Source organism: Ziziphus jujuba, chromosome 9, assembly GCF_031755915.1.
Source record: "Ziziphus jujuba cultivar Dongzao chromosome 9, ASM3175591v1".
In the NCBI taxonomy this organism is placed as follows: Eukaryota; Viridiplantae; Streptophyta; class Magnoliopsida; order Rosales; family Rhamnaceae; genus Ziziphus; species Ziziphus jujuba.
Window position 1 is genome coordinate 25,188,566 of NC_083387.1, and position 14,111 is coordinate 25,202,676.

The following is a 14,111-nucleotide window of genomic DNA, read 5'->3' on the forward strand; positions in this document are numbered from 1 at the left end:
TGGAATATCTAAATTTTATCTTTTTTGGTGAATAATATCTAGATTTGTCTGATATATTGTTATTGTGGTCTCACATGTGACATGTCTGCAGTTGTGAGACTATTTTTTCACTCAAAGTCTTTATTGCTTTATTCTCTTACCTTTGTTTTTCTGAAGTTTCTATTGTCTTTGCTTGTCAAATATACATCTTAAAATAGTGTGCCCAAAAAAGAAAAAAGATACATCTTACAATAAGCTCCACTGTTCAAACTTTATTGGTTAGGATTTTGTTGATCTATAGTGATTTTGAAATTTGGGTTTTTTTCAGAAACAGGTAGGTAGAGTCAAAACAATATTAATGTTTAATTGTTAGAACGCCTTCTTTCATTAAACCCTGTATTTTTCCCCCTTCTCAAAGGCAATTGTCACAAGACCATATTTTATACCATGATATTCTAAAGAACGTAAAAATCAATACCGTCCTATTGATTCTAGCATAGGGTGCACCACAGAGAAATCTTTAGAAAGCTCAAAAGTTGCAGCAAGACTAAATGTTGTAAAATGATGGTTTTTCATTCATCCATGTTTGTAATATGAAACAACACAACATTTATAAATTGATAATAATGCAATGTTGGACCAAGGATTATTTAAGTGTAGTTTTCTCTTTGACGTTAAGTCATTCCTTAAACCCTAGATGCAAGTATTTACAGCATTAGGGGAGAAAGCAATATATATTCTATAAGCGTCCTTAATTTAGTATAGAGTATTTGTAACACCCCGTCCCGAACCATGTCGGAATTTTTGCACGTTGACCGAGGTTGACTGTTGACCGTTGACCGAATGGGTCAAAAGTTGACTTTTTGATCCAGTTGGAATTCTAGGTTGACTGAGGTACTGTTACAAAGTACACGTTGGCACGAGTTCGTAGACTAGTAGCACATTGAAAACGGAGCTACGGTTTGAAAGTTATGAGCAAAACAAGTTGAGGTCCAAACTGTCCAAGGGGTGCCGGAGTTGACTTTTTATTCATGCAAAGTTGAGCTTTGACTTATGCATGGTTGTGAAGTGTTCGTCGATATGAGTCCGTAGACTAGTGGCATGTCCGATTTGGACATGTGGTTTGAAAGTTATGGACCTGTAGAGTTTTTCAAATACCGTATTATTTTAATATTATTTTTTTAAAACGCGTAACGATGTGCCACGTGTGACTTAATGAAGGTGACCATGTGTCACCATGTTGAGAAGCCACATGTCAACCATGTGTAATATCAAATTATTTTTATTATTATTTTAAATAATAATATTATTATTTGATTATTTAATTAATTTGAATTTATTTCTTTTTATTTTCCTTTTTCTTTTTCTTTTTCTTTTTCTTTTTCTTTTCTTTTTCCCCACGTGGGAAAACACCTTCTTTTTCTTTTCTTTTCTTTTTTTTTTCTTCCCTTCTTCTTCCCCAAGCCATCAAAACACCAGCAGTTATTTTCTCTCTCTCTCTCTCTCCTTTTACTCTCTCCCTCTCCCTGTTTGACCGACTGTTTGGTCGAATTTCAGAGCCGGAATGCCACACGCACCGGCCACCGGTGTAGCCCATCTCCTCGCGATCTCAGCCCTCAAATTTCCCGGCCAGTAGCCGCCGGACGCGCCCAAATCTGGCCGGTGAATCCGGCGGCGGCCGGTTACGTTTTTTCGGCGATTCTTGCCGTTTTCGACCAACCCAGCCCGACCCATACCTCTATCCCACCATTTTCGACCCCTCTGAGTCCAAATATGGCCTCCAATCTCAAATATTCAAAGTGGTTTGCGAGATGCGAGGAGATCAAAACTGGCCGAAGCTTTCCGGCCACCTCAGGCGGAATTGGGGTCAATGGAGACCGGATATATAATCCTCGTCGCTCAAGCTTCGATTTGGTATATTATTAGCCTACTTTGGATAACGTTTGTGTTTGACCCCCCGAGTACCGGGTATTATTTACCCGATTAAAATATTAATTTAATTGACTGTCTGTGAATTTTGTTCTAGGAGCACCGGTGAGTCATGAAATTGATCCCATGGTGGATCATGGTTTAATTGCGTGCTCCAGGTGAGTGACCAACCTTTAAAAATATTTTGGGCAATTTATTATATTTATTTGATATCTGTAATTTGTGCTCATATAGCGTATTTTAAATATAATCGGGAAAAATATTATTTTATATATATTTACCCATTGGTGCTAAATGAAATTTTGGGGTCATTAAGAAATTCCCGATTATTATTTTATTGTGATTAAATGGTATTTGTTACACATGAGCAAGTATTTTCAGTAATTAATTGTGTTTGGATTTTTATATCATTTTTGAGCGATTAATTATGTTTAATTGGTATTTAAATTATGCTCATGTGGTACAATTTGGTTATGGTTTTATTGTGGTTTAATTTATTTATTATGCATGAGCAAAGTATATTTCGTTAATAATCGTACGTGGTTTTAAGTGTTATTTTCGGGCATAATTGGATTAAATATTTTACGAAAATATTTGGTTAAATTTTATAAATTATGCCCGCGGTATTTTTATTGTTGAACCTCGTACTTCTAGAAAATTGTGGTTTATTTGTTATCGATGTTTTCGTACCGGTTTGTTAAATAAAAATATGTGGGATGGTAAGTGTGAAATTTTGATATATTTCCCACGGTAATTTTGGAAAACGGTACGGTTGGTTAATAATAATTGTTTTAGACGCACTCATACAGTATTGGTGTTCTGGTGTATGGACACGTGGTAGCGCGCAAGTATTATTTCTCCCGTGGTTGCCATTGGACTGGGCAGGCAAGTTTGATATTGGCCACAGCCGCCCCTCCCTTGGCCGGGATGATGGTTTCAGCAGCGGTACTATCGGGACGCCGAAGTGCTGTTTGCAAGTTTCTCTCTTTAATCTCCCCGCCAGTCGGTGCTCGGAACGCTGGGTATCGGAGAGCATCACTGGTATATGGTGTGGTGCGTCAGGTGTAATTTTCAAATGAAATTTCAAACCCCAAAGAGTACAAATTATTTATTATAATTTATTGCAGTTTATTTATATTTGGGGTATTTACTTATTTATTTGTTGTTTATTAAATTATTTGGTCCCTTGGTTTTCAGGAGGTACGAATATCGGGTTTTGTGAAAATGTTTTAAAAGGGGAACATTTCCAACGGAGTGAATAGTGAGGGTTTTGAGAGAAATTGTTACCTCAATTGTTTATTTATTTATTTATTTAATTGTTCGGTATTGCTTAATTAAATTCCTTTATTTTTATATTATTAATATTAAAGGTGTTCAGTAGATAGGGTCACTCACTGAGATGATTAGCATCTCACACTCTTAAATTCCATTCCCCTAGGTCCAGGTTGGAGACGTTGATTGTCCGGGGCGAGCCCGACGTCTTAGTTCGTTGCCGAAGTCCAAAAAGTATTTCTTCCCTTTTTCCTCTCTATCTTGTATTTCTTCTTATCTGTCATTGTATAAATTCCACATTATCTATATAATGCTCTGTATACTGTATTGGACGTGTAGTTGTGATTTATGCACTGAGTTACTGTTATTATTTGAAGTGCTGAAATTTGTGGAATTAATTTGTAGTATTGTGGGAGGAATAAGGGGACGTTTATAGAAGTGTGTTTTCAGTGCAAGAAAATTTTTTGTTAGTCCTACCCTTAGGGGAGGTGCTGCCGGATTTTCCGTTGGAAGGTTCGGTGGTATTTCCCTGGGATCAGGGCTTGTCTAGGGTTCCGGGGAGGAATTCTGGACGGGTCCTGACAATATTCAACTCTTTTGACTGTATATGTATTGTTTTTGTGTAATAGCACTTCTGCATTACATTTTTGAAGTAAGATGGGGTTCATTCATTTATAGCTCCTGTCATTGTCATATTCTAAGTAAAATTTCATGTCTCATTTGTGTCTAAAGTTGTGAAACATTCTCTAACTAATATGCTTCTATGCATATTTTGCTAAAATTACTGAATGTACGAAACAATATACAAGATTTTGACACAGGCTGGGAAGGCATTGCCTAAGGTGGCACATGTACAGGAGCCTGAGTGAAAGGTATATTGCAGAGGACAATAGCTCCATTCATTTGTGATATCTTTCTGGTTTTCTCATGGGGGAAGCTTTGAATTCTTTGCGCTGAAAAGTTTTCTAGCTTGTATTTTGTGTTGCTCCCTAATCTGTGTTTGGTATACGGCAATCCCTGCTTTTTTCTTTAGTGGCTGATAAAGTTGACATTTTTGCTTCTAGATACTGAGAATACCCACAACTTTGGCTAGGATGTTAAACGTGGCCTATACGTGCAGTTTTTCCGGAGTGTTAAAGAGGTGAAAGTCCATGCTCCATAAATGCAATTAGAAAAAAAAATGATATTGGTGGAAAAATTAGATGATTTGAATTACATTTTTCCAACTATTAGTTGTAGCTTATAGGATAGGGGTCCGTAATTAATCCTGCACTCTTTTTAGCATTGATTCAAGTTGCTTGTACTTGAGCACCTTCACTTTGTGCAACACTGAAGAACAAATTGAAATCAATATATTTATTATGTGTTTTAAGCAGGTAATTATTCTGATGTTTTTGAGTGCTAATGTAATTTGGATAATGGAAAAAAATAGTTTAACAAAGAAAACAAAGTACTTTTTTAGTGCCGTTCCTAACTGCTCGTTATGCAGGTCATGTCTGAATCTCACATGAATGGCAAATGGAAGTTTTATTTTAATAAAATAAAAATTTGATACCATAATGGGATTATGTATTTGGTTATAGATCTTTGATCATAACATTGGATTCGATTAGATTAGATGACTAATATAATATATGTTTTGCATGTTTATATTGAGTTAAACTTAGTGGACTTGAAGCTTACGTTTAGTTTAATGGATATTATTACAAATGAAGATACTAAACATGAGATTTGACTGAAACTTGGGATGTGGTTTGAAAAACATAATAACAATGGCCATCTAAAACTGTTATCTAAAAGAAGCAACAATATAGGATTTTGATAAATAAAATATCCTCAGAGACAAGCTCTCAGCTTAGAGACACAAACGTGCTTGGGAAACCATGCAAAACAACCAATGGTCAAAATCCATACACGAGCACTGGACTAGTGGGGGAAACCATGCAACACAACGAATGGTCAAAATCTATTCCCTAGTTCTGTACTAGTGAATAAGACCAATCGCCCTGAACTTTTCGCTTTATTCAGTTTGCGCATATGTTGTTCTGCCAAGTGAGCTAGAAAGTATAGAAAAGTAGTGCGGTTTAGTCTTGAATCGTTTGTTTTTACATTATTCTTTCACAAATTTTTTTACACGTGATAAAATTAAACTAAAAAAAAAAAAAGGAAAAGAATGATCAAGCTCAGAACCAAATTGTCCTGCGATACAATCTTCTTCTGCTTTTTTTTATTTTTATTTTTTTTGAATAAAAATGCAATCTTTAGTTGCTGTGGCTTGTTCGAATCTTTTTTTTCTTTTTCTTTTTTAATTTTTGGTTATTGTTTGAATCTTGTTTAATGACAAGATTTCGTATGACATGAAATGACCTTCCAGAATTCAGTATCTCTCGTAAGGAAATTTGCAACCTCTTACAATCATAAGACCAAATGCCTTAAATTCCATTAAACTGCCACCCACTTAAAGAAACCCCTAAAATGCAAAAAGAATAATAATAATAATAATAATAACTATCATCATTATTATTAATAAATGGGACAAACTGACACGCGTTTTCTCTGCAACAGGCTAACAGCTAGTCAAAAAAATCATGCCACCTTCTTCTTTTTTTTTTTTTTTTTTTCGTTGAACATTATAGTCATACCTATCCCTCTCTAGGGCATTGTATTTTAGTGATAGGTTCTATAAGTAGCGGGACGATCTTAGTTGGTCAAATACCTAGTGATAAATTTTTATGTTACTTTCATTACAGAATTTGGGAATAAGTTTTTGGATTGATGATAGTGACCATAAAAAAAGATAAAATAGGCAATACATGTTTTAAAATTAAGAACTTAAATATGAAATACATTTAATATGCTTTGTCTAAAAAGAAAACTGAATGAAAGTAAAAATCATTGAAATGTTGTGATCAACTCCCTCCCTTCCTCTGCAATCTGCATCAATTTCGTGATTAATTAATCATAAACTAGACACTAAAAAACTACTTGAGATGTATATCAGAAACAAAGTAAGGTTTAAAATCAGCTTTTGAGAATATAAATGACAAAAAAGTGTTTTCTCAAACATATTATCACATTACCATCAACATTGATCGTTGTGAACTCCAAAATGGCCCCAATGGGAAAAGAAGGGTCACGAGTACAAATTCTTCAAAGAAAAATAAACCGACAATCGAAGTCCAAAAAAAAAAAAGCTCCAACTTGTTCAGTTAATAAATTTTAGGCCAAAAAAAAAAAAAAAAACATATTATAAACATTTTTAATACGCCCAAATAGGAAGGTTTTTTTTTTTTGTTTTAATGATAAAAGAAACGTCAACTATATTGAAGACCACAAATTTGTATGTGGTCTGTGTTCATTATATTGAAGAAGAACTTGAAGTAGTAATTAAGACAAGTGGTCCCCAGTTATCTACCAATCTCTCACACAAGCACATTTAGATTTTTTTTTTTTTTTTTTTTGGGTGTTGGGACAAAATAACAATAAATTGACCACTAAAATATTCCCATAAAGACACGTGTACGGACGTGTATACCAGTCCGTGCGGAAGTTAGTACTAATAGTTTCCAAAACCTTAATTGCCGCGAGAAAAACGTTTGCCCTTCGAAACTCGACAATTATTTGCATGTATGCGTGTGACCATGTTCCCTCAAAAAAAAAAAAAAAAAAAAAAATTCCTATTATGTGTCAAATTTTGATTGGAAGTAACCTATTACCTCTTTCACACATAATGTACGTATGAAACGTGTTCGATCGTTGTTTTATCTATAAATATAATGAGGTAATCGGATATCTTTAACGCTGCTTCAAACGGCGAAGGAAAATAGAAAGGCGAAGGAGTACTAGCTTCTGTTATTTTTTCTTTCATATTTTCTTGGAGTCCAAACATGGCTAATAATTTAGAGATTACAGCAGCATTGGAGATGGAAAGAGTGAACTACAACGACAACAACAACAATAATAATAATAATCATGATAAGGTAGTGGAAGAAGGAGTTTGTTTGACATGGGAGGACCTTTGGGTGACAGTTTCAAAAGGAAGGAGTAGCAGCAAAGCAATCCTCCAAGGTCTTACTGGCCATGCCAAACCAGGAGAGCTCATGGCTATAATGGGTCCTTCTGGTTGTGGCAAATCCACACTTCTTGATGCTTTAGCAGGTGAACTTTTTTACTTCCATTAAGTTATTATTTTATATTTTTCTTTTTCTTTTTATTTTATCTTTTCGATCTGGAAATGAGGATTGAAAGTAGGAAAAAGAAAACTACGTACACTCACACACCATCTCTATTTCTCTGCAAATACTTTTAAGCGTCTCTGTTTTTGTATGTCTTACTCAATACTCTTCAAATTTAATAACTAATTGAACAAAATTCCCCCTTCCATGTTAATCAAGTTTTTGAAAAATGATTATTGGGACTTTTTTTTTTTTTTTTAATATCATTTGTACCCTTTACATAATTTCTTAAAATAATGATATATCATATCCTGTTTTGTTTATTTGTTCTTTTATTGGACATTCTTGTGGTTTTTTCTTTTTTCTGAATTTATTTTTTTTTCCATTGAGTAGCTGATTAAGTAGGAGATTATATTATAATATCATAATTGCAGCCAATAATATGTCTATGAATTACCATTGTTTCCTCAACATATAGAAATGATAATAAATATATTTTCATATACATATATATATATATATATCAAAAAATATTTTCATATATATATTAAAATTATAAATCATATCATAATTATGGTTTAAAATATTCAAAATTTATTCGATGTTTCTACAAAATTTTCATTTTTTAAAAAAGTTAAAATAAAACAAATTTCAACCATCCTTTAAATTTTTTTTTATTAATATCTAATATTTTTAGATATTTCTATAAAAAATTTTATATTTTGAAATTTACATATAGAAATTTTGATTATAATAAACATATATAAGTACTAATAAATTATATACCGTGAAGATTTTTTCTACCTTGGGGGTTATTCCTCGCCAAACTAATTGCCTGCCACAAGTTTGTAGTCTGTATGTCGGCTAGCCATTATTCCTGATTTTGGATAATGACAGTTCACTGGCATAAAAAAAATAAAATAAATAAAGTATCAAAGACTCAGGTCTGTGTTGTCGATTACTTGACAATCCTTCCATCTTTTCTGGATAATGACAGTTCACAGGCGGCTATTACTAAAAACCAAAAAAAAGAAAAAAAAAGAAAAAATCCATTCTATCACTATGTAAAGTAACCGGAACAGCATATATTACCATGTGTAACATCAGAGTAAATCATGTAGAGTCTATAAAGTAATTATTAAATATTTAATTATAAATTTGATTATACCATATTATCTATATATAAGATTTATATATAGGTTTTTTCTTCATTAATGGAATGTATGTTTATATGTTAATTGTTTGTTTTATTTTTTTTTTTATCTTTTAATGATTTGAGTGATTTAATCCCAAATTAACTTCACACCATGAAGCAATATGTGGATATAATCATTAAACTGTTTTTCATAAGTATATCAATTATTAATTGGTTGAATTTACACTGTTTTTTGATTTTTTAAAACCTATATGGGATAGTAATTTCATAGCATAAACCAACATATAAGGGCAAGCATGTACTCTCCTAATAACAGTTACTAGCAAACAAATCAAATGTTCCAAAATATATCACCCTCTGATTGATGCATTTACAATGTCCACCACACAAAATTATAAACCTTGAAGTGAGGCTATGTGGCCAGAGACATTAATATTCCAATTTACGAGCTAGGTTCGAGCTTCGTCAAAAAAATAAAAAAAGTTATATACCGTGAAGATTTTTTCTACCTTGGGGGTTATTCCTCGCCAAACTAATTGTCTGCCACAAGTTTGTAGTCTGTATGTCGGCTAGCCACTATTCCTGATTTTTTATTATTATTATTTTTTTGTACTTTAGCTAATATTTCTGTTTTTTTTAATCTTTTTTGTACTTTAGCTACTTTTCCTAATTGTCATTGATTGATGGAAATTGTCTAATTAACTTTCAAAAGAATTCCAAATACACACAAATTAAGTATCAATCAATCTAGACATCAATCTAGATTACACAGATAAAAAGGGATGATATAATTTTATGAATTTTTTAGGTTGTTTTTTAATTTATAAATTATTTAGGTAAAAATTTTTGAGTGATAATTAATTAGGTACAATTAAGAAAACTAATACATTCAATATAACCGAAAAATAGACTATTAATTAATAGTTTTAGTATTTTTTTATATATATTAAAGATAAAAAGTCATTATATTATAACTACATTGATATAACGTGTACTTATAAGTAGGGGGCATAAATAGTACCCTTGGAGACCCTCCTTGTGCCACTTATTTTATTTCATTTTTTTTTTTATATGACATTTTAATTTTTTCCTTACTTTCAAATTTTCAATGGTCCAAAACAAAGAATTCTATGTAGGGGGCATAAATAGTAGCCTTGGAGACCCTCCTTGTGCCACTTATTTTATTTCAAATTTTTTTTTTATATGACATTTTAATTTTTTCCTTACTTTAACATTTTCAATGGTCCAAAACAAAGAATTCTAAGTAGGGGGCATAAATAGTAGCTTGGAGACCCTCCTAGTGCCACTTATTTTATTTCATTTTTTTTATATGACATTTTAATTTTTTCCTTACTATCAATGGTCCAAAACAAAGAATTGTGAAAGCCCTTCCTTTATCCATATAGGCGAGGAAACTTATAATAATACTCTATAAAAAAATTACTTTCCTGGTCATTAACTAATTAATACTTTTAATTAATTAAACAAAATTCTAATTTGATTACATTTTTGCAGGGAGATTAAGCTCAAAGACAAGACAAAGTGGGGATATTTTAATAAACGGACGCAAAGAAACACTAGCTTATGGTACATTGGTATGTACAATATCGACAATAATTAATTATTAATTATCATAATTATTTGGATTTGAACTAATTTATAACTCTTTGGATACTAATTTAAATAATTTTATGAATTACTTAGGCATATGTAACACAAGATGATACTCTAATTACAACTCTAACGGTTAGCGAAGCCGTGTACTACTCAGCACAACTCCAATTGCCGGATTCAATGTCCAAATCCAAGAAGAAGGGGAGAGCAGAAATGACAATAAGAGAAATGGGTCTTCAAGATGCCATGAACACAAGGATTGGAGGTTGGGGATGTAAAGGACTTAGTGGTGGGCAAAAGAGGAGAGTGAGCATTTGCATTGAAATCCTAACACATCCAAAGCTTCTCTTCCTTGATGAACCAACAAGTGGGCTTGACAGTGCAGCTTCTTACCACGTTATGAGTGGAATTGCAAGCTTGGATCAAAGAGATGGAAGTAGAAGAACTATAATTGCTTCTATACATCAACCAAGCAGTGAAGTCTTTCAACTCTTCAGCAGCCTTTGTCTTTTGTCTTCTGGTAAAACAGTGTATTTTGGTCCTGCTGCTAGAGCAAATGAGGTAATGCATATAAGGGTTTTACATATTCATCTTATATTTTATTTATCTAGTTGTACACTAGAATAATTGACTAACCCTTTTTATATTTTTTTCCCCCCCATTTTGTGTTTTATTGTTTTTTGTAGTTTTTCACTTTATGTGGGTTTCCTTGCCCTACTCTTCAGAATCCATCAGATCACTTCCTCAAAACCATAAACAAGGATTTTGAAAGGGTATTAATTCCTATTTTCTCATGTATATCTAGGTTGTTGTGAAGCAAGATATGTATATGTTTTCCTTTGAAAATGAAGATAGTTTAAGTCTTAAAATTTTGAATTTAATTTGCACAATTTTCTTCAAGTTTTCTTCTTCTTTTTTTTTTTTTTTCTTTTTCCCTTTTTTTTTTTTTTTGTTTGACCAAGTTGTATAGGCTTTACAGAAAAACTAAAAAGTACCTGCATTATTAATTTTTGCAGGATATTGAACAAGGATCAGGAGGGGCAATATCCACAGAAGAAGTAATCAATACCCTGATAAAATCTTATAAAGCATCTGAAACTTACCAGCAAGTACGAAGAGAAATAGCTGAAATATCTAAAAAGGTAATCAATTAAGCATCCACCACACAGATTCAACAACTAGATCAAGGTTTAGACAGAAAATTCAATTACTAACATTATCACCCATACATTTGCATGTAAAAATGATCAGGATTATGGAGCTGTGGAGAAGGAGAGAAACCATGCTAGCTTTCTTACACAGTCTGTTGTTCTTACAAGGAGATCTTTCATAAACATGTTTCGTGATCTTGGCTATTACTGGCTGCGTTTTGCAATCTATGTAGCCTTGTCTTTAGGATTGGGAACCCTCTACTTAAATGTCGGCTTTACTAATGAATCGATTCAGGTGAGAGAGAGAGGAAGAGAGAACGAGATTGTTACAAATTGATTATATGGTCAGCAAAATTTTTCCAGAGTAGTATAATCTTCAAAGTTCATACTCTCTTTGTGATATTGCAGGCAAGAGGTTCACTAATCATGTTTATCGTTTCGTTCCTTACTTTCATGGCCATTGGTGGCTTCCCTTCCTTTGTCGAAGATATGAAGGTATAAGATTTGGTTTTCAACTCCATAATTAATGTATATTGAAATCCAAGAAGCCATTTCGTCCCAAAAAAAAAAAAAAAAAAAAAAGAGTCCAGGGGGCATAGAAATTCTTATTTCTAAAAAAAAATAAAATGTTCTGATATGAGACTGACTATATATAGCACATGTTGTCATGTTTGATTTGATTTTCTCCTTCAATCATGTTTTCCATCTATAAATGTACTCCACATGTTGTGTTAATAGAAATATTCATACATATGCATGTGCAAATTCAAAGGCCGTAAAAGAAGTTCTTAGTTTTCAAAAATCAACATGATAAGAGACTAATTATTTGTATGGCACATATCTTATTATGAACTCTTAACTTCTTTATCATCAGGTATTTGAACGAGAAAGATTAAATGGGCACTATGGAGCAGCTGCATTTATGATGGGAAACACATTTTCTGCTGTGCCATACTTGCTAATCATTTCAGTGATTCCTGGATCACTAGCTTACTTTCTACCTGGACTTCAAGAAGGAACTGAACACTTTTTCTACTTTTTCTGTGTGATATTTGCTTGCATGATGCTGGTTGAGAGCCTAATGATGATTATTGCAAGCCTTGTGCCCAATTATCTTATGGGGATTATGGCCGGTGCTGGAGTTCAAGGTCTTATGATTTTAGGAGGCGGATTGTTCCGGTTGCCAGGAGATCTCCCAAAACAATTTTGGAGATACCCATTGCACTACATTGCATTCCATAGGTATGCATACCAAGGAATGTTCAAAAATGAGTTTGAAGGTTTAACTTTCCCTAACAATCAAGTTGAAGGACGACCTACAATAAGTGGAGAAGAAATTTTGAGGAATACATGGCAAGTTAATATGGGTCACTCCAAGTGGGTTGATCTTGGTACTTTGCTAGGAATGATAGCTTTCTATAGGATCTTGTTCTTGGTGATCATCAAGACCAGTGAGAAGCTCAAGACTGTTAATCTAGGAAAGTTCATGGCAATTTCTCCTAAGCAAAGCATACAGGTTACAGAGAATCCCATTGTTACACCAATGCATGGAGATCAGATAAACAATCACCAATACAAGATCATATATATAAAATAGTATTGTAGTATATTTAAAATAATAATGGAAGATGTGTATTATTAGAGCATCAGAGAAAGTGAAGTATGTTGATTATAATTGGAGTGGGATAGGATGGTGCCCTTTCAGAGTTGAAGTATGTTGTTGGTTATAATTGGAGTGAGATTGGAGTGAAGTATGTATAGTATAGACTAGGCACCAACTTTATGTTTTCTTCCAAAATTTGGATATCTATGGAATTTTGTTACTTTTCTTGTTATCTGCATTTGGTTCTGATAATATCAATTAATGTGAACCTCAGTTATTTTCCATCAAACTTGAATTGTTTCATTCCACTTGTTGATGAGTCCTGTGCATATATGCTCAAACAAACTGCTGTTTATAATTAGGGTTGCATGAAGGCTACGAAAAAAGTGAAGCCATTCATGAGTCCGGCCCATAAAAGAAGCAAAAGTATAAAAATAAAAAGTGTTGCTTTGGTATATTTTATGTATTAATGATTAAATTTACTCAAACACAAAACCTAACCTACGGATGAGAATTAGCATTGCTACTATCCCTGCAAGTTATAATTCAATTGCATATTATTGGTTTACGCTTTAAAATACTAGTTATTTCTCGTCTAATTAACCAAAAACTATATTAAAGAACCAAAAAAAAAAAAATACTAAACTGAAAATCATTTTAAAATGTTTATAAAATTAAACTCATTTTGATAAACATTTTTTTTTCTTTTGTTAAATATTACAATCCACCTATGTAAACTCTCAAACAAATAATACAAACCAAAATCATAAATGTTACCGAATGACGGTACGTATATATTTGTAATTTTTTTCATTATTGTATTGTCCAAATTTTAGTAGGATCCCTCATTATTATTCTATTTTATTTTTTAATAGAAAAAATTCAAAATAAAATGAAAATGTGGTTTCATTTTCAACTTGATAATAAAATATTATCAAACTAAATTTGAGATTTCAAAAAGTTTGAACTTTTTTTTTTTTTTTTTTGGGTAAATAAAGTTTGAATTTGATAGACAGGTTGCTATTATTGTCAGGACCCATCCAGAATTCTTTTTCCCGGAACCCTAGATAAGCCCTGATCCCAGGGAAATCCTACCAGATCCTCCAATGGAAATTCCGGCAGAGCCTCCCCTAAGGGATTTACTTACCACAAATTACCTGCACTGAAAACACACTTCAAAAAAAAACATCCCTTTATTCCTCCCGCAACTACACATTGTTCCACAAATTTCA

At 32.6% G+C, this 14,111-nt stretch overlaps 1 protein-coding gene across 4 annotated transcripts; it reads left to right on the top strand.

Moving 5' to 3' along the window:
* Positions 1-6,961: 6,961 nt before the first annotated feature.
* Positions 6,962-13,111, top strand: LOC132805372 (ABC transporter G family member 1-like). 4 transcript variants are annotated; one of them, XM_060820133.1, is made up of 8 exons: positions 6,962-7,338; positions 10,027-10,106; positions 10,216-10,686; positions 10,812-10,898; positions 11,142-11,267; positions 11,377-11,571; positions 11,685-11,771; positions 12,151-13,111. In XM_060820133.1, exons 1-8 carry the CDS (start codon positions 7,068-7,070, stop codon positions 12,871-12,873), a joined length of 2,040 nt encoding a protein of 679 aa, XP_060676116.1. In that variant the 5' UTR covers positions 6,962-7,067; the 3' UTR covers positions 12,874-13,111. The 4 variants fall into 4 exon arrangements, with proteins under 4 accessions (XP_060676116.1, XP_060676117.1, XP_060676119.1 ...); XM_060820134.1 differs by having other exon boundaries at positions 11,377-11,559; XM_060820136.1 differs by lacking the exon at positions 11,377-11,571.
* The last annotated feature ends 1,000 nt before the right edge of the window (positions 13,112-14,111 follow it).

What these genes read in the sequence shown, in the direction of transcription:
- LOC132805372 (XM_060820133.1), top strand. Translation starts at nt 7,068, where the DNA reads ATGGCTAATAATTTAGAGATTACAGCAGCATTGGAGATGGAAAGAGTG. An exon ending in ACTTCTTGATGCTTTAGCAG is followed by an intron (nt 7,339 to 10,026) that starts GTGAACTTTTTT and finishes ACATTTTTGCAG; the next exon opens with GGAGATTAAGCTCAAAGACA. An exon ending in CACTAGCTTATGGTACATTG is followed by an intron (nt 10,107 to 10,215) that starts GTATGTACAATA and finishes TGAATTACTTAG; the next exon opens with GCATATGTAACACAAGATGA.